This window comes from Chanodichthys erythropterus, chromosome 15 (genome assembly GCF_024489055.1).
Source record: "Chanodichthys erythropterus isolate Z2021 chromosome 15, ASM2448905v1, whole genome shotgun sequence".
NCBI classification, from domain to species: domain Eukaryota; kingdom Metazoa; phylum Chordata; class Actinopteri; order Cypriniformes; family Xenocyprididae; genus Chanodichthys; species Chanodichthys erythropterus.
Genome location: NC_090235.1, coordinates 41085237 through 41105352, shown reverse-complemented (window position 1 = coordinate 41105352; position 20116 = coordinate 41085237). Strand labels below are relative to the sequence as shown.

General features: G+C 40.7%; 1 protein-coding gene across 4 annotated transcripts in view; it reads right to left on the bottom strand.

Moving 5' to 3' along the window:
• cenpa (histone H3-like centromeric protein A) overlaps nt 1-20116 on the bottom strand; it is a 103349-nt gene continuing 83233 nt past the window's right edge. For 2 of the 4 annotated variants that reach the window (XM_067361499.1, XM_067361500.1), the window contains exons 5-6: nt 2123-2176; nt 1535-1752 (exon numbers count right to left, since the gene is read on the bottom strand). In XM_067361499.1, the coding sequence (XP_067217600.1) occupies nt 1612-1752; nt 2123-2176 (195 nt within the window). In that variant the 3' untranslated portion in view covers nt 1535-1611. Of the gene's footprint in view, nt 514-1534; nt 1753-2122; nt 2177-20116 lie in introns of those variants that run through there. The other 2 variants (XM_067361503.1, XM_067361501.1) reach the window with 1 other exon arrangement.

Genomic DNA, 20116 nt, shown 5'->3' with positions numbered 1-20116 from the left:
TTCAAAAACGTAAAAATAAAAAGCTTCTCAAAAGGCCGCCACCACCCCCACCCCCAAATATTTGAATAATCAGCAATACAATAAAACATCTATTTATTAACTATAAACATCTTCAGAAAAAGAATGCAATCTTTGTAACTTTACAACACAGAATAAAATGTTTATATCACAATTCTAAAAAAATGTTTAAAAATTAGTCCATTTGTCACCAATAAACTTCCAGTTGATGCAAACATTAGGTTTCTTTGGCTGCATATATGCAACTGTTTTAACATCTGATCTGAGGTCTGAAATAAAAGATTACATGCCAGGAAATATAGAAAGTGTCCTTAACTTTTCCAAGTCTGAAAAGGAATTCATCAAATCCAAAAAAAACTTTTGACTTTACATATGTTCTACACCTCTGATTCTCCGGGCAAGCTGTATGTCACGTGGAAACAACGTCACCCTCTTGGCATGAATAGCACAGAGGTTTGCATCCGAGAACAGACGGACCATGAATGCTTCTGCAGCCTGAAAGCACATGGAAGACAATTCAATAACTATAACATACTGTAAATTATAATAAAAAAAAACAAAAAAAAAAAACAATGTGCAGCCAATGCAATGATAAAATCACTAAAGGCAATGACTAAAGCAACTGCCATGAAAAACTGCAGAACAGAAATGTGTGATGCAGAGTGACATTAGTTGTGATAGTTAATCACAATTCCACTTGGTATTTACATGCATTTCAAATGTGTCTTCTGTGACCACATGTGCTCTTATTTCATCTCTACGGCTGTCCCCGACTAAAGAGTTTTCCAGTCAACTAGTTAGTTCATTTTAGCCATTCATCGACAAGTCGCCATAATTACGTTTAATTACATTTATGATATTAAATTACTCAAATATATACTGGGTTGTCGCTAGTGTTGGGTATCATTAGAACTTTAGCGATTCTGATTCCACTTATCAATTCAGTGATTTACTTATCAAAAGTGATTCCCAGTTTTGATTCAAATAAGGTAAAAAAAAAAAAGAAAAAAAAAGAAAAAAGTAACATTTAGATAAAACATTTATCCAGGGTCTTTTTGCAAAACATTCTGTTGCAGCTGAATACCATGAACAAAGACAGGAACACTTCTGAGGAACTTGTCTATGGTTTTAACAAAAAAACAAAAAAAAAAACAAAAACAAAAAAAAAAAAACACTAGAACTAGACTAACTTGACCAATATAAATTTGGTATACAAACATTATTAAACACAAGTAGACTGACAGTAATAAAATAATACAAATATACAAATTAGCTGTAGCACATTAGTACAAGTGAAAGTCCAGGTATCCAAAAAAAAAAAAAAAAAAAAAAAAAAAATCAAACTTAAATAATTCAAAACAATGTGCATTGCATTAACTGTGCTTGCATTTTAATGCATTGTATTTTTAGGGCTTGCATTTTTATGGGCTGAAATTCAACATGGTCTTATATTAAAGCTGTGAATATTTCAATTTAAAACATTTCACACACAAATTCAATCATTTATATTCACCTTTCAGATTTCATTTCCAGGATATTAATTCTGTTTAAAAATACAACCAATAATATTTGACAGGCAATTTTTGGTCCATTTTATTTCGCTTTACAAATTCGCTTCCACAAATTCAGTGGTTCAAATTTCACAGGAAACCGTGAACTGCAGGAAAAGCAGTAGAGTGCCGATGCATATCTCCATCTGCTGTTAGTCGATTCACCCGCAGGTGGTGCAAGCGGCTGTTGCCGAAGACAAAAGCAACAGTTAGAAACAGTCATTCATTCACAAAAATGGATTTGCAGAAATGGAGCAAGATGTTAATGTATGTATAATGATTATCAGGGCCTGTTTATAGTTTATGGTCTCACACAACCAAATTGTGGCCAAAATCGTACAGTGTGCACCTGATTTACACCTATAATTGGAGGATAACGCTCATTCCACACCAGAAAAAAAAGAAAAAAAAAAAAAGACTGACTCAAATTGTATTACACAATTAGACAAATCTTTAAGCACAAAACAGCCAGTAAAAATGGAAAAACAAGTGTATGGGAGGGTGAAAGTTCCTCAAGTCTAAATAAACTATATACAACGTTGAATCAGACTCACCAGGAAATGTCCATGAATGAAAGTCTGAGAGCAAATCCAATGCAGCAACTGAAACTGTAGAGCAATCCAAAGTCCAAAAAAAAAAAACAAAAACAAAAAAACAGAAAAACTCAAAGAGTGAGGCAGCAGTATATTCCAGTAGCAATTCAGTAAATAATCCACAAATACGCTGTAACCCAGGCAGAAGTAAGCCTGCTACCTATATAGTAAAAATGTCCGAGTTATGGTCACGTGACAACCAGAACACACAGTGAATTACGGAAACCCGTGAGACTTCCTTCATACGGGGATAACTGACACACACACAGAGGCAACAATACAGAAAGCAGGGCGAAAATTAAAAAAAGATGATCAACCATGCGTGACTGTCAATCAAAAGACAGTATAAATATCACCCCTTATATGGCATTGCTACAATTTTTCCTCTTCCCTGTCAGTCTCCTACACAGTTGGTGCAGTGCAGGCTTCTGAGTTTACGTCCGAACGCCGGCTCAGTATTGGCCAACATGTTCATGTAAGCACCACGACACATGCGTGAGATGCTGACGTAAGAGCTTGCCAATACAGAGTCGGCGTTCTGACATAGTACACGGAAGCCTGCACTGCGTTCACTGTGCCAACTGTGTAACAGACTGACAGGGAAGAGGAAAAATTGTTGAATAAAGTTATTGTTTTCGCGCACAAAAAGTATTCTCATCGCTTCATAACATTGCGGTTGAACCACTGTACAACATATGCTCTCAATGAGGAATACAGAAAAGTTAGTTCATGCGTTTATGGTCCAAAATGCAGCAGCTAGAATTCAAGTCACCTTTATTTATATTGCGCTTTTTAAGGCCAATTCACACCGCCCCGACGACGGCCAACAAACACCAACAAACGCCAACGAACAGGTTGGCCGTTGGATTTAGAATTCTATGAGAAAAAACTGTCATGTTCACACCGCCCCAACAAACACCGACCAACGAGTGACGTCTGACTGGGAAAATTCCACAACTACACAAGTAACCATGTTAACAATATGTCAGGTTAGTTTACTATATTAATAATGTAGTATCATATATATTTCCATTGTATTAAAGTATTGAGGTAAAACAAAAATACTAACCTGAAATCCGAAGCGCTGTAGCCATCGATCTGATCTTAACCGATTGCGCTGCGGTTGGTATAAGTTACCGTTTTTTTAAACTTTTTTTTAGCGTGACCCTTTTTATTAATGAGACCCATAAGCATATACAACCATGTAGCTAAACAAGTCAAAACGAATTATTAAAAAACGAAACTGAAGGTAAACCTGCGTTGCTCTCATGGTGGTTTAACATTACCTCTCTCTTTCGGTGAAGTGGAGCAGCTGCTCTTGCTGAATGGCACGGATTGCACTATAGACTATTGTACCTTTTGTATATATATATATATATATATATATATATAAACTGTATTTTATTTTTTATAACGAACAAGCTGCGATGTCACGTTTCCCGTGCTTTGTTGTGTGTGCGTGAGGCGCGGGCGCGATCAAATAGCTGTCTTTGCAGGGGACTTCCCTCATCGTCATGGCAACGGTTCGTTAACAGGTCAGATTACGTCAGAGTTGGTTGCCGTCTGTTGGAAAACTGTTGTGCAGACATTCCACGACCCGACAAACGCCGATTAAACATGTTCAGTCGGGTGAAAACCAACTCCGACCAACGCCAACAACGGCCAACAAACGCCAACAGGGGTATCACACCAAACCAACAAACTCCAACAGACGAGTTTGTTGGCGTTTGTTGGCAGTCTTCGGGGCGGTGTGAATTGGCCTTTACAATGCAGATTGTGTCAAAGCAGCTTTACAGTGATAACAGGAAAATTATTTTGGCAGCACATCAACTCTAGAAGAAAACGGTGTCATTGTCCAGCTTAAGTAAGTTCAGTATTGATTCATGCCATTGTAAAAATCATTAGTTATTAATTTAGTTAATTTATCTATACAGCAGCTCTGGAGAAAACAGTGATGTCATCATCCAGCTCAGTTCAGTTTGCATACAATGGTGTTAATGCAGGCAAAAACATTGTTGAATATCAAGTGTCCCCAACTAAGCAACCCAGAGGCGACAGGGGCAAGGAACCCTAACTCCATTAGGCGACAAAAATGGAGGGGGAAAAAAAAAAAAAAAAAAAAAAAAACCTTAGGAGAAACCAGGCTCAGATTTAGGAGAAACTCTTAAAAATAATGGGCGTGTCAGTACTAAGTTTAGGAGTCCTACATTTTTGCTCAGAGTATTTCACAAAGCATTTTAGCGCTAAAACTAGCTCCTAAATCTGTGAAACGTTAGTAGTCAAGAGGACTCCTAAGTCACAAAGACCAAATCACAAACAGTCCTAATCCACCCAAAGACACTGTACACCATTGGAGGCAATAGCGATAGAGCCTTAGGTGCTCAACTTTTTCTTCATAAATGAAATACATTTTGATTTATAGATTTGAATCTACGATGAGGTGCCAAAAATAAATCTAACAAATAAGTAATATTGTCCGATAATATACCTGTGGCAGTGGTCCGATGGACAAAACCTGTGGCAGTGGTTTTCATGAGTTCACACTTACAATTGATTGAATAGAGTAATAAAATATATAATAAGCATATTTGGTGTACTGTCTAAGGGGACAGAGGGCTCCGTGCTTGGAATTTAGCCCAAACCTAAAGTTCTCCCTGTATCCCCAGCCGAGAGTGAGGGATGGGGTGGCGGAGGGATGCAGAAAACTGTCGAAGTAACTATAGGCTCTCGTCTGTGTATTTATTCCTCTTCTAATGCTGATTAAAAAGACGGTTTGAATGTGTTCCTCCCAAACTTTGTTTATAAAACATAATTTGTTGCTTGAATTTTGCATTCTCTTGAGATGCAGACATCCAAGAGGCGGACAATTAACTGTATATACTAGTTTATTTAGTGACACTCAGCCTACATTTTAAAACCTTTATTTGAATATGGCAACATTTGTCTTTTAAAACCTTTCTTTTAATATGGTAACATGACACCTCATTCTACAATATTTCTATGATTAAAATGCTGACTCCTCCCCCATGAACCAATCACTGTGTGTATACTCCATAGCAACGAGGTCAAACCCGCCCTTACTCTTAGCTTAAGTCTCCTCTCTATTCCTTAGTAAAAGCTGGTCTCAGCAGCTTTGTGAATAGGTTAAGAGGAAACTCTTAGCTAAGAACTTTTACTGCCATTTAGGAGAACTCTTAGTGGTAAGAAAATGTTTTGTGAATACGGCCAGGATCTGGCTGACTACGGTAAACCTCGGGATGAACAGAGACTAATATTAGTGTAGATGCCATTCTTCTTAAGATGTAACGGGTACATCGGGTGTTATAGGAAGTGTTCCCGGTTCCGACTGGCCTAAGTTATGTAGCCTAACAATCCTTTAACAGATGTGAAAATATAAATTGATAATGTGTTATGTGTATGCCAGGATAAAAAGAGATGTGTTTTTAGTCTAGTGTTTAGTAAATGTGTTTAGAGTGTGTCTGCTACCCGAACAATGCTAGGAAGGTTGTTCCAAAGTTTAGGTGCCAAACTGGAAAAGGATCTACCACCTGCGGTTGATTTTGACATTCTATGTATTATCAACTAGCCAAATTTTGAGATTGCAATAAATGTGTAGGACTATAATGCATTAAGAGCTCGCTCAGGTACTGGGGCGCTAAACCATTTAGTGCTTTGTAAGTAATTAGCAAGATTTTAAAATCTATACAATGTTTAATAGGGAGCCAATTCAGTGTTGTCAGAACCAGGCTAATATGGTCATACTTCATGGTTCTAGTAAGAACTCTAGCTGCTGCATTTTGGACCAGCTGTAGATTGTTTATTGCGCGTACAGGGCAGTGTTAATTTCGTTGACGATTAATTTGTCATCAACATTTTTTCACTGACGAAAACAAGATGAAGACTAAATAAAAATGCGTTTTGAATGACTAAAACTATGATAAAAATCCACTCAAATTTGTGTCAACGAATAAAAAGACGAAAATGAAATAGAGGGATGATTTGGGAAGATATCCAATCAGGACTACTGTCCTGTGTGGAAGATGCGCAAATTTGAGGTGTAACGTGCTGATCTAACCATGGGAATGCAGCGCTATTGCACTCTACAGGCTCGAGCGGAAGCATTTCAGTCTAGTGTTGTCACGATACCAAAATTTTGACTTCGATACAATACCCAACTTCAATATCACGATACCGATACTTAAACGATACTATGGCAAAAACCTAAAACAAGCAGGAAAAGTAAATAAATAACATATGACAGAACTTCTTTCTTCACCAGTGTGCAGGCTGATAATTCTGTATTTGAGCTTCATTGCCATGAAGTTAGAGTTAGATTTAATATAATTTTTATATTTATATTTTCATGCTCAAAATTGTAAATTATTTGCTGTTATGCTTTTTTTTTTTTTAATTAAATTTTATTTTTGCAACCAAATATCACTTATTAAACAGACTCAATAATACACCTCTTTGTGGAGTTCTGCTTGCACGAGTAAAATAAATAAATAACAGTCGTTTAATGTTTGAGAGCATAAACATAATGCTGGCATCACATTCACTAACCTGTCGCTCTTTAAATTCTTTGTACAAATCGGGATGATTGACGGCAAGATGCTTTTGACTCCCTTTTTGGGAGTCTTTTGTAACATCTTTTGCAGACGGGCTTTGTGGTGTCCATGGGCTTGCCCTGTCTGTTGGCAATGTAAGCTAAATAATGCCATATTTCGCTTCGTGCATCGGCTTTCTCAACAATTTGTGGACGGTCTGCAAGAGCACCTGTATTTGCAACCTCTCGTTTCGTCACCATAAAAGCCATTGCGCAGTTGAGAAGAATAAACACACACTCAATTTGCCTTAGAAGCAGCGCGCTGCACGCACACTGCCCCATGCTGTCACACATTAGGAAATACAGCTGGCACTCAAAGTACCCGTACTAATAAAATGAAGAACCGGACCGTTTTTAAAAGCAGGGTATCGCGATACCTTTCTAGTACCGGTATATCGTGCAACACTATTTCAGACTGCTTCGCAATTAATGAATAGTGCACATTTATGCCAAGTGATTGCTTATAAGCTAATGTTGATGAATTATGACAATGTTTACTACACAATGTTTATATGGTAATATATTTTAGACGGGTTTTAATGCATATTTTATCTCCCGCATATGAACTTAAATGAGCAGCCTGCTACAGTGCAGACTGCAGACATTTCACAATACACTGAGTCACGGTGTATTTTTGGGATGTTTATAACTATTATTTTTTTCCCTGGTCATTAGGGCTGCACGAGTTGGAGAAAAAAAATCTAATTGCGATTTTTTGGTTAAAATGTGATCTTATAAAACAAATGAAATATATTGTGTTGCTTGTTTGTAGGGCTGCACAATTTGGCCCAAAATTTTGTGCTAATATATTAATTATTTGTATTATTATTAATATCATTATTGCTAAATAAAAATTCTAAACCAAATAAGAAATATTACTGTTGTAATAACTTTCATTATTAAAGTATTTAGCATTAGTATTTAATTATAAATATAACTATAATAATTAGAAAATAAAATTAAAACTTGTATGACAAAATGTGGAGTTACCTGTTAACATGCAATCAGTATGTATATAAATCATTAGAAAAGTCTAAGGATTTATAATCAAATATTATAATATGATAAAAATCTGTCTCAATTTAATTTTTGTCAGGAGGTATGCAAAATTAAAAATGGAGTCTATGTATTTAATATGAACTACGTGCCTCTTACGCATCCACCATAAGGGAAAAAACCCCTGTACACTTCTGTACGCTGAAGAAAAACATTGTTTATATGTTCCCCTCAAAGTTCTTTAGAGAGAGGAATTATTTTTCCTATTTTTACCCTGAATAGGATTGAGTGAGCTTTACTTCAAATACTCGGCACTAAACATGTCTGTTTCATACTGGATGCCAGAGGGCGCCCTTGAGCAGATACTCCAAATAATCCATTAGTTTTTTTTCTTGAGAAAAATTAATGCCTACCTTGTGTAGCCTACCTAATATTTATCCAAATGAGTCAATATTGAATCAAATCATATTCAATAATAATTAAATAATAATAATTGAATAAAAATTATAAAAAAGTGTAGCTTACCAGAAATTGTAGCCTACCATGTAAACATTATAACATGTCACTAAACCTAATAAAATTCAGCTTAGTTATTAAAATGTTTTGACAATCACAATACACTTATTGTGATGCAATAAAAAAAAATTAAAATAAATAAATAAATAAATAAATAAATAAAAAAATAATATATATATATATACACATTTTATGACCTACCGACCATGTTTTATTTTTTTGGCTGTTACGGCAAACCAAAATATTTTTAAGGATGGCCTTATAGCCACGACCAGTTGTAGCAATAAAATACATGTTCTTTCAGGTAATCAAGATTATTTTATTAATCATCTGGCATGCGATGAGCCATCTCGGTTTATGTGTTTCATCCACTTTTGACGCACATCTTGGTCCTCCGCTCGACCAGGAATTCTGCCCATGTTTACGGCCATACGGATTGCACAGTCAATGTGCAACAAAGGTTCGTGGATTACACAAACGGTTTTATTCCGGGCCTGTAGTTTTGTGCTGTTGTTAAAACAACCAACCACACAACACGCTCTTCCCGGCATCACTGGACAGCATACGTACTAAAAATACTATATAGCTAACATCTGCTACAGCCTACGGGACCAGCACGTTACTTCTGCTACTTCCTTAATAGCAGCAAGGCACGCAGTAATGGCGGCGCTGCTTTACTTCCGTGTTTCGCCGGATTTGTCTATACGCAATATAACAAACGCTGTTCCAGGAAATCCCCAATGGGCATCATGATATTGCTGTGACTGAATCAAAAGAAGGTAGAATATGAACAGGTATGAATAAAATAAACAGACAACTACAACAATACGTGATTTATATGTTTTCTTCAAGCCTTCTCGGGTATTTCCATAATAATAATGTATATTTATAATCCAATGCTAATCGAAATGCTATTTCAAACACTCAACTGACGTTATGAAGTGAGTTTGGAGTAAAAACGCATTAAAGTCCCTGTAAAGTCATTTTAAAGTAGGCTATGTGTTTTGAGCTTGTCACACCACAGAAAAATGTGTTATTAACCACCCAGCCAAATTTGAATGATTAAAAAAATCTGCAAGTAAATGAAATAAGTTATCAAAATATCGAAAAAATAGGCAGCGCTCTCTGCTCTCATCCGCTGTCGGCGCTGAAACCACACCCACTCGCCAGAGCTGCCGTCTCAACTTACTTGTCTAATGAGTCAAACATACTGATGCATATAAACAAAAGAATCACGTTAGAGGGTTGCACATTTTAGTAGAGTTACTGTGGACTACCTACTTATTATAACATAAGCACACACGACAACTTACACTCATTGGGCACGTACTGTCGGACTGTTGTCGAGTCGACAAATGACGGTGCCGCGAGACGGGAGGATGAAGGCCGGGACGGGAGAGACTCTGTCCGGCCCCATATATCATCAGTTATCGTCGGGACGGTAAGAAGGCCGAGGTCTGTTCAGTCACATTCACCAAAAACAGCGGATTATCTGTGAATCCCAGCTGTCTGATGAAAGTTTGTAAAACTATCCGGTGTAGAACGATCACTTTAGAATCCTTAATATCATCGTTTTAGGAAATTTAAATAAGGAGACCGAGCATATTGTATATTTTAACAACCATGTAATATGCATTTGCGTGACGAAGGCATTACTAGCTAAATGTACAAAGGGCTATAACTGTAATGACACTGGAGATTGAGCAGGTGAGTGAACCGCTGTAGAGTTAGAGGCGGTGCCAGGCTCGGTGCGTCATCGACAGTTATATAGTGTTAGGGGAGGGGCTATGCTCGGGGGACGATGTGCGTCATTAGACCCCCGTTTTAGCTCTGCCCAAAAAATCCTGAGCAGAGACTTGGTGAAACGCTCTAACTTCACAATTAAGCATTACACAGTTCACAGACTTTGTAATGTGTTTCAGCAATACATTTGTAACATTTATAAAGTGTTTAGAAAGAATTCTCAGGATTGACTTTACAGGGACTTTAATTGTTGTCTTTTATTAAAAAAGAAGTTCATAAAGGCTTCTCATGTTTGGAAAGTTTGTATATTTGACGTGTTTTTTTTCTAATGCAGTGCTCAGATGGAGTGTCATTTACTACTGATCACAGAGCAGCTCTTCAACACGCTGTGTACATATTTATATAATTAAAAATCACAGCCTTTGCGTTGTCATAATCGCACTAAAGCCAAATCGCGATTTCAATTCGATTACGATTAATCGTGCAGCCCTACTGTTCATTATTGTTATTTTGTTTACACAAACTGCATTTAGTTTAATTTATTTTATAATAAACTACTGTATCTTCTGTCATAGGAAGGAAAGACTAAAAACATTATTTTACACATTATTCAATATATTTTCACAAGTATAAGGGTTATTATAGTTAACTAAACCTAAATCCAGAAAAAAAAAAAAAATCTTCATTACTTGAAATAATCGTTAACTGAAATAAAAAATATCTAAAAAAATATTTTCTTTCATCTAGTTAAGCTTTAGATGACAAAATAGTTGTCTACAGTGAATTTTTACCCACTGTTTTAGAATATAGGAAAAGGTTAATTGAAGATCAAGGAAAGTGATTAAGTGTTGTGAGGAAAAGTCATGCTACGATTGTGATCATTTTATGATCAAATGGGGGAACTGATAGATATTCTTATCCCTGTTTTCTCTCACCTGGTCTTCATTGATGCAAGGGTAGAACGGAGACTGGTTGTTATGGTTTCACCACACATCTGGTTTTAATGTACACAATGTATATGTGTGTGTTTGTTTCTTGGAAAGCAGCCAAGAAATGGTCCCTGCCTTTTGTATTGCAAGAAGGGGTCTTCTTGGATTTTGTCTCACGAGCACCTTGTGCACGTCTTTCCCGGACATCTCCGGTGACCACGCGCTGCCATCGCGCTCAGCTTCGGGACCGCCATCTTCCAGCGAAACTCACTCTCAAGTCCTCAGTTCAAACCTTCCCGCGGAACGGAGGAAGCCAACGAACTGCACCAGCGCTAACCTAAAATTCGACACGCACAACCAATGCAAGTATACTGCCGTTTCTCAATCTTAGATGATGGAACTGATTTCCGTGCTGGCTTAGGACTGTTTGTGAGTTTGCTACTTGCCTTCTCTCTTTCCTTCTCTACTTCCACTCTTGTACATAGGTGTGTATATTCTTGTATATATATTTAGACCTATAACCTCTGTATTCGTAGTTTCGAACGTTATTCACGCTCGATTGTTCTGTTTGTTCTTTCAACTGAAGACCAAGTCACTTTAACATTTTTTTAGATCGCTTTATGCTTTGATGCTATAATAGCAAGTTATTTTCATGGCCAGAGAATAACTCCGTTCATAATATTCAGCAGTAACAACAGTATGTAAGTGCTGAGTGAAGTCAGTTACAGTAACAACAGTATGTAAGTGCTGAGTGAAGTCACAGTTATGTCAGTAAAGTGCTCATAGCGAATTTTTTTTTTTTTTTTTTTTTTTTTTAAATAAATACACAGATAGGAGAAGAATATTAGTCAAGGTAAGTGCTACTACTACTGGGTCAAGTGCTGACGAAAAAGATACATCTTTAGCATTTTTTTGAAAATGGCTAGAGACTCAGCTGCTCGGATAGAGCGTGGTAGGTCATTCCACCAGCCAGGAACAGTCCCGGAGAAGGTCCGTGAGAGTGATTTTGTGCCCCTATGTGATGGCATCACAAGGCGCCGTTCACTTGCAGAACGCAGGTTTCTGGAGGGCGCGCAAGTCTGAAGTAGTGAGTTAAGGTATAGCGGTGCAGAGCCAGCAAGAAGGCCTAACAGGCCTAACTTAGTGACATACAGTCACTTCACCTAATTAAAAGCCACAGAATATTACATATTCTTCGATTATTCAGGTGCGGGCCAACCCTTATGCTCTCGATCCATACCATGCCTCTAGGTTTTATCACGCAACAGTGCACTCGCCTGACACCGTCATAAACCCAGCTGGAATAGGAAGTTTAAGTTTCACTTCTCCCCTCAAGCCCTTCTGTTTTAGTTTATTGCTATTCTATTTTTTTTCCTTTCTATTTGTTTACTGCTCTATTTCTCATTTAATTGCATCCACCCTGTTCTGTTTTGCTTTTCTACTGTGTTTGTTTCTTTCAGTTCATGTAAAAGCAGAGCCTGTGAGAGCCATCACGGAAAACTGAGTAATAGATAGACGACCGAGCAGCGAGAGTCATCAAAGGACTCTTAGGGCTTCCGCCTGTCGAAATCTTTATTCAAATCCGGCACTCACCCACACAAATTGACCCGCGTGGTCCTTTTGGCTATCGACAATTAAGTGTCTAGCCTACATTCCACTAACTGTCTGCACCAGTTAACTGGAACCAAACCAAAGAATTATATAATCATGCATTATTATAAGTCGTTAGTCCTGCGCGTGCTTGCATTGGTTCTGTTTGTGCTGTCTTTCTCTCGCCAACAGCAAGCTAACGTGTTCAGAGCAGCCAGCCCCAGCACTAGTGATCGACCGATGTATCGTTTTACCGATATTTTTCCCGATATTTAAGCATTGTTCCATAATCGGGTATCGGTTTTGTAATATCGGATTCGCCGATTTACGGCGCCATCTTGTGGCCGTTTTGAGACTTCCTCCCTCTGAGGAGATCAGTCAACAACAACTCAGTGCACAGGTAAAGTATATGTTCTACTTGGTTTGCTTTAATTAATCAACTTTATTTAACATAACAGACATGCACAAATGAGATCTGAGACATAAATTCCTGATATAGTTAATTTATGCAGCTTGTTTCTAAACAATTGAGACGAACTCATTGAGTCACGTAGTGTAATTCGTCATGTCCTGCCCCAATAAAGACGTAACTTTACATGAATTAAATAAAACAGACGTGAATGAGTGCATGTTGAAAATAAAAGCGCTGAATTTAATTCCCTATCTGTTGTATTTGCTCACCATTAGTCTAGAAGAAAAAGTTTGTTCATATTTCTTAGCAACTGACGGATGATCAGGAGGCTTAAGCACGGCCACTGAATGAAACTTTTGACAAGATTATCTTGTTTAAACACCCTAGATTATATTATCATTTACTATTATTTCGCTAATACACATAAATATAGCCTACCACTTTGTGGAAATTAATTATTTATTATCTCCATGCGCGATCGCGGTTGATTAAGTTATAGTCAAACAGCACTTTTTCAGTTGGCATTTCATGATTTAACGTTAGATTAAATTTAGATCATAAAATGCCAACTGACAAGTGATGTTTAACTTTATTAGATTATATAATCATTTGATTTACTACATAGCTGCATTTATTTAGATTTGTATTAACTAAATAATGGTTATCTGGAAATTATTTAGTATCTCCACACGCGATCGCGGTTGAGTAGCCCAATTTATAGTTTTGTGTAAATGCATAGATAAGTTACAGCACTTTGTCAGAAAGCATTTCATGATCTAGACCGACAAAACATAATAATTAATAACACTAGTTGGAAAATGCAATGATGTATGCTGTTTTGTTTGTTACTTTTTTTTTGTATGCAAGGAGGGAGTGATTGTTATAAATAAAATGGTTTGTTCAGCTCATTTGTGTTGTAATAATTGTCAAAAACAGAAGTATAACAGTAAATAAATATCAGTTCTGCATATTGGTTATCAGTTATACATAAACATGCAAATAATTGGTATCGGTAATAAAAAATCAATATCGGTCGATCACTACCCAGCACCCATGGGGACGGACTCAAGACCGGGTTGGGCTCCCTGACCAGCACGATCCTGCCCAACGACGCTGTGGATCCCCAGCACCTAAGCAACGAGCAGCTGGACAACAACCTGAATCGACTAATGGCCCACGATCTGACGCCGAGCTACAAAGAATGGGCGAAAGTCATCCGAGCCATCGCCCACAACCTCAAGCTCCAGGCGGAGGATGCCCGGCGGAATCAGGCCCAGATTCATTGTCACCACGATCGGCGACTCGTCGAGACCCAGGACCAGCGTTGGACAGCGGATGAATCCAAACCCGAGCTGCAGGAGGAGCTGCAAATACTGCAAAATGCCCTTGCAGAGCTCCACCTGGAGGTGGAGCGTAGAGAACTGAAAAACTCCAACACAGCGAAGCTCCCCTAGCCAAAGCAGAGACTAAGCCGAAAGACAGACACACTAAAGCCCTGACCTGTGAAAATCATCTTAAACAGGCCCAGAAAGGAGTTATGGCTCCGAAACAACAAAGAGACTTTGTGAATGAACTTGACACTGGTTACAGAGTACTGAAAAGTGGCATGGGAGGGGAAACGCACATCACCGAGTTTCCCCTAACCAGTCAAGAAGCCCTAATTCCAAATGGGGTTAAAAGTCCACTGCCCAAAACATCCAACGGCCAGGAAAGTTTGCCAGCAGCTGAGCACGTGGTCAGCCAGCAATGGAGGAAGATTTCATCTTCAACACTCTGCTTCTCCGAGAGCTGCACCCTGCGGTGAGTGATCATCTGGTAGCCTTGGCCTGCTCACGCAGCATGTCTATTCAGCAGCTGCGAGACTTGGTCAACGAAGCTCAAGCAGAGAACTGCGTCTAAAAGGACTGTAGAAAATCCAACCAGTTATCCAGGCTCCGATCACTGCCCAGAAACCTGTCCTTACCTTTTTGAAAGACTGAGAAACGAAGCTGAAAGACAAAATCAGACTCTCAAGTCACAAAGATGTGAGCTGAATGTGCAGTCGCACAGTCCAAATGAAGTCCACCTTGAACACACAGCTCCCACGCACCACACCATTGGTCAAGTGAGCCTGGTACCTCCTGTGTGCGTAGCGCAAATGCACACGTTTCTCTGTTTCACCCACAAAGACCTGCTAGACTGTTTTGAGCCCTTATTGAATGCCAGACCACTGAAAATCTGGACTCAAGTGTGTGAACTTCTGCCTTCCCAGTCACCCAGACCACCTGAACCAGACAGTCAGGTCACAGAGGTCGCGGGAACCCTCACAGCTAGCCACGGGAACCCTGTCTCAGAGCACAGTTCAAGTTCGCTACCCGGCGCACTTCAACTGACCATAGACTAACTCCCTCTGCTTCAAGGTCACGACAGACTCACAGCTGAATTGTGTGACTACAACAGACAGTATTCGCGCACTGTGGGCAGACAACTCAGCCTTAAGCCACACGCTGTTAAGTGCTCCCATTGAAGGAACACCGGACCTCCCATCTGTCAACATGCAAACACGCTTCCCATTGGACTTTCGCCTGTCAGCCACGACGACTGCCAAGGACATCTGCGTTTTGAACTTCAAATGGAACAACCGGCATTTAACCCATCACTTCCTGGTCCTTCCAGACCTCCTGATGCACTAATGCTCATACGGACAGTGCAAATGAGTTGTTGTGGGCCCCGATGACTGTACAGCTTCCTGTTGTTCCTGTCAACACTGCCAACTTCCTGTCAGGTCAGACCATCCAACAGGTCTGCATCCTGATCAACATACAGGAACCTGTAGTACCACCTTACACCAAAGGGAGTGCTGTTTGGATCAACAAACAGTGTGTTCAAACCCTAATCCGCTGGGCTCCTTCACACTCTCACCTGAAGGCGTGGAACTTGGACTCACTCTAAAAGCCACACCCCTAACTTAAGTGCCACCCTATGTAGTTCACAGTTGGCTCAACAAATGCATGGTCACAGACAGCAGCATTCCCAAAGCCTACCATCTAGAATGGATAGTGGACCACGGCCCCTATGACTTTAAACTCAGGTTATAAGTCATTAACTTAATACCAGCTGCCATGGTCCCAGAAGGAAGCTTAAGCAACACAAGTTTCACAGCATCCTTCAAGAGCATCTCCATCACTCCCATCAAACTGGTACCCACAGAACAGGTGCGCAGAACGGAGCTACCGACACCTCGTTGTACCCACAGTCGCTAACCAGCCTGCCTGTGAAACTCAGGAAAGCGCTGACAGCAAACCTGACAGCTAACACCACAACAGAGGAGCCATTCCCAAGGTTTGAGCCTAAAGGCCAACAGATCCAGAAAGATGCAAGTGCCCTAAAGAATGATGCAGACTGTCAAAGACTCAGAAACATCTTGAACAAATTCAAAGTGACATTTGACAAAGACCTTTTATGCTGTGGTCTCACTAAACTTCACACAGTGCATAGTGCAACACACCCGAATGCTCCTCCCACCTTCATCAAACAGCACAATGGTCCTATTGCCTCCCATGAACCAGTGCAGGAAACTATTCGTTTCATGGAAGAAAAAGGTGTTAGCTGCAGAGGCAACAGCACCTATTCAGTCTCCATCTGGTCCGTTGTCAAACCAGACAGCAAGTGGCAACTCACCATCGACTTCAGGAAGTCAAACCAGCAAGTGCCACTGCCACGACGTGCCAGAAAGCACAAGTCTGCACGGAGCGGAGATTCAGCTGCCTGCCAAAATGGCTATAACAGCACACCAGCATTGACACTTAAGATAAAGGTGCCCCAACAACAGCAACCAACCTGTCACAGGTACATCAAAGAGAATGCGTGCCAAGGAATGCCCACGGCCTACGTCGATGGACGTTCCAACATCCATGAGGGCATCCTACAGGCAAGTGCAGGGGTACGGTGGTTAAACAACCAACACTGCCAACCACAGAACAGCAGGTGGGGTTCCCAGTCATGTCAGTATGGTGAAGCAGCAGCTACCCTCAAAACCAGTCACGTCTCCTCAGCCCATAACATCAGAGAACTCATGTGCACAGACTCACACCATGCCAGACGTGGTTTCACATGCCATCTTCCGAGCTGGAAACACACTGGTTTCAAAACTGAACACAACATGCCGGTGAAACATCAACACATGTTCCAGACACGTGATCACCTCACTCAAGCACACGACATGATCGTTTACTGGGAAAACGTGAAAAGATGCTTAAAGCAACCAGGGCGTGACAAAGGCGTGGACGACCAAACTAATGCCCTTGCCAAGACTGGCACACTGCATAACAAGCTATGGTCACACCCACCCCATTCACCCAACCTCAGTGTGGCAACAACAACCCGCAGCCAGCGGACTGTTCCTGCAACATTTCCCACCTTATTGCCACTGCCACTGACAACCAAACTTTCCAACATTTCCATTCGAAATGTTTTGTACCACCACTCAGACCCCTCCAACCTCCCGTCCACGGCATCTGGTCCCACGGCGGCCCCTAGCCGCAAACGACTGCATGAGACTGACCACATGCTGCGTGTGGGAATAAACTTTCTAAAGTATGTCCCTGATGTCCTCACAGTGCCAAAGCTTGTACTGCCACAGGGCCAAAAGGGGGGTGAACGGATATACACCCACGACACACCATGTGCCAAACACCATGGCACCAGAACTATTTATGAGACTTTGAAATAAGGGGCATGCAGCAAGATGTGGCAGAGCACGCCAGGGGATGTCAAGTTTGCTGTCAAGTCCAGACTGCAAACGCAAATCACAGAGCTCCACTGCAACGCAGAGGAGTCACGTTTCCACGGTCAGTTGACCAGGAAGACTGGACTGTAAAACCTACTCTGATGCTCATGGCCATCACAGACACCATACAGGAGTCAACTCAGGTGTTCCCCACAGAACTACTGATGGCACGGCAGGTGCCACTGCCGTTGCACCTGTACCAACCAGGAGACTTGAGTCTCATCACAGCCTGCTCCACTCATCAGCATCGCAACAAGCTCCGCCTACAACAGAGAACGACTCGCAACACAGAGCCAAACCATCTGCAAAACCGGGAAAGGTATTGCGGTGGTTCTCCGCACTCACAGTTTCCTGCTGATCCAAACAGCGAACTCAAGGAAGCAACTGTTTACAGTCCTCCAGAATGATTTTGCCCAAAATCAGCTGGTTATAGCTCTGTTGACAGACCTGCTGCGAGAAATATGAACTCTATGGACAGAGTGGCCAGTGGCGGACTGGGACAGTAAATCAGGCCGGGAATTTGACTCCACCCCAGGCCACCTCTGCTGCTGCAGTCACCACCACCAAATTCATGTGTCCACCAGCCTGCTAAACTTATAGGGTAACCCTGTTAGTTGATGTAACAGGTAGACTACCATTCATAATATGAATGGATAAATAAATAAACCCTCAAAAACTCACTAGGAATAGACCCTCTATACCACACCAAAGACAAATATAAAATTGGCTTACACATTTTAAGAAGGGATAATAAAAGATACATATTCACATGTTAAAATATTTATATTTTATATATTTCCAATGCTCAACTCAAGTATATCAAAAGTATCAGAAACACAAACAAAAACAACACAAACACAAAACAAACGGTTCGGTTTGTTTCATAGTTTTAGAGTCACGGTTTCGGTACCGTTGTTGCTATATTTATGGAAAAACTATACTTTCAAATATATATATATATTTTCTCATATTATTTAGAATATTCTAACTACAAAAAAACAGCACAATTAAATATAATAGATTAAAGATACAAATAAAATAAACTGACTTATTGAATAAAGTAATAATGTAAAACAGCATTGCATTTTGGACTATACATTAAAGATTATTCTTTATTAAAGTTACAAAAGCTTTTTAATCAAGAGCAGTGAGTGATTTCTTCGTTGTTGCTGTTCAATTAATATAAAGACTGTCACTTTAAGAGAATGCACTGATACAGTGTTCGTATTTAACAAGAGTGAATGGTTTGTCCACGGTTTTATTTTATTTTTTTGCACTATTTTTCAAGATAAAGCCTGCCTCTGTATATAGCCAATTATGCAGCGCTTCGCTGATGTTGGGTCATGTGGTGTCATTTTCACTCCGCGATCGCCTTATTCGTAGATTCATAAGTGCGTCAATTAATTCGCAGTTGCATACACGTCAGTCTGATCGACAGCACAGCGGCAGCCGGCAGGCCAGAATAACCATCAGGCCACCGGGAAATGTCCCGGTGCTCCCGACGGCCAGTCCGCCCCTGAGAGTGGCTATGAATAGGATTCCTCCGTATCTTACACAAAGTGTGCTGGACTTTGCTACTGGCAGACCCAAAGACATGGTCAATGTCAGGTGGCGGCAACGTAACACCCATGCCAAGAAACACACCTCAGTTGCGGTAGCCTACCACAACAGCAACCCACGGATGTGCCCGGCTCCCCACTTTCGCAGGTGTAGTTTCACCAAAGACTTTCAGTACTTCTGCCCAAACCAGCACTTCCTCAGAAGCCACACTGAAGGAATGGGCCGGCCGCAGCCCATGACCAGCGAGACATGCTACCCTGCCGAGGCCAAGCCTCGCACCCCAGTCATCGGAACACCAGCTGAGATTGTGGGTGATCGACTGCTCATCCACACCCCCACTCAGGCTGCCATCCTAATCTACAATCAGCACAACACCGCCACTCGTGTCAGCCTGCCCAATCCAAGTAAGTGGATCCAGGTACCCCTGGGTTCCATCCTTCATCGCAGCCATCTGGCAGTGCACTGTCTCTCAAGCAAAGAGGACCAGTCAGAACTGGAAATCCCATCCTCCTCCAGGAATCACAATCACACCTTAGATCCAGCACTGGAACTGAGGATTGACAAAGGGGGGTCCCAGCTAAGTGACAGTACTCCCATCGATGCAGGCCTCCAAGCACTCTCACGACTGCCTGTCCTGACCAGCTCACCTAAAGCCCAAGCTTGGACTGCTGCCAACACAATCCGTTGCCTCTCCATGCAAGTACGCACTCGCCCTGGGCCTGGCCTTCATCCTATCCAAAGGGACCAAAGGGATGCAAGACTCAACGGACAAGTGCCTATCTGCCCCATCTCAAGGACCAATAGGAACCACCTGCTGCGTGACCATCCGGATCCA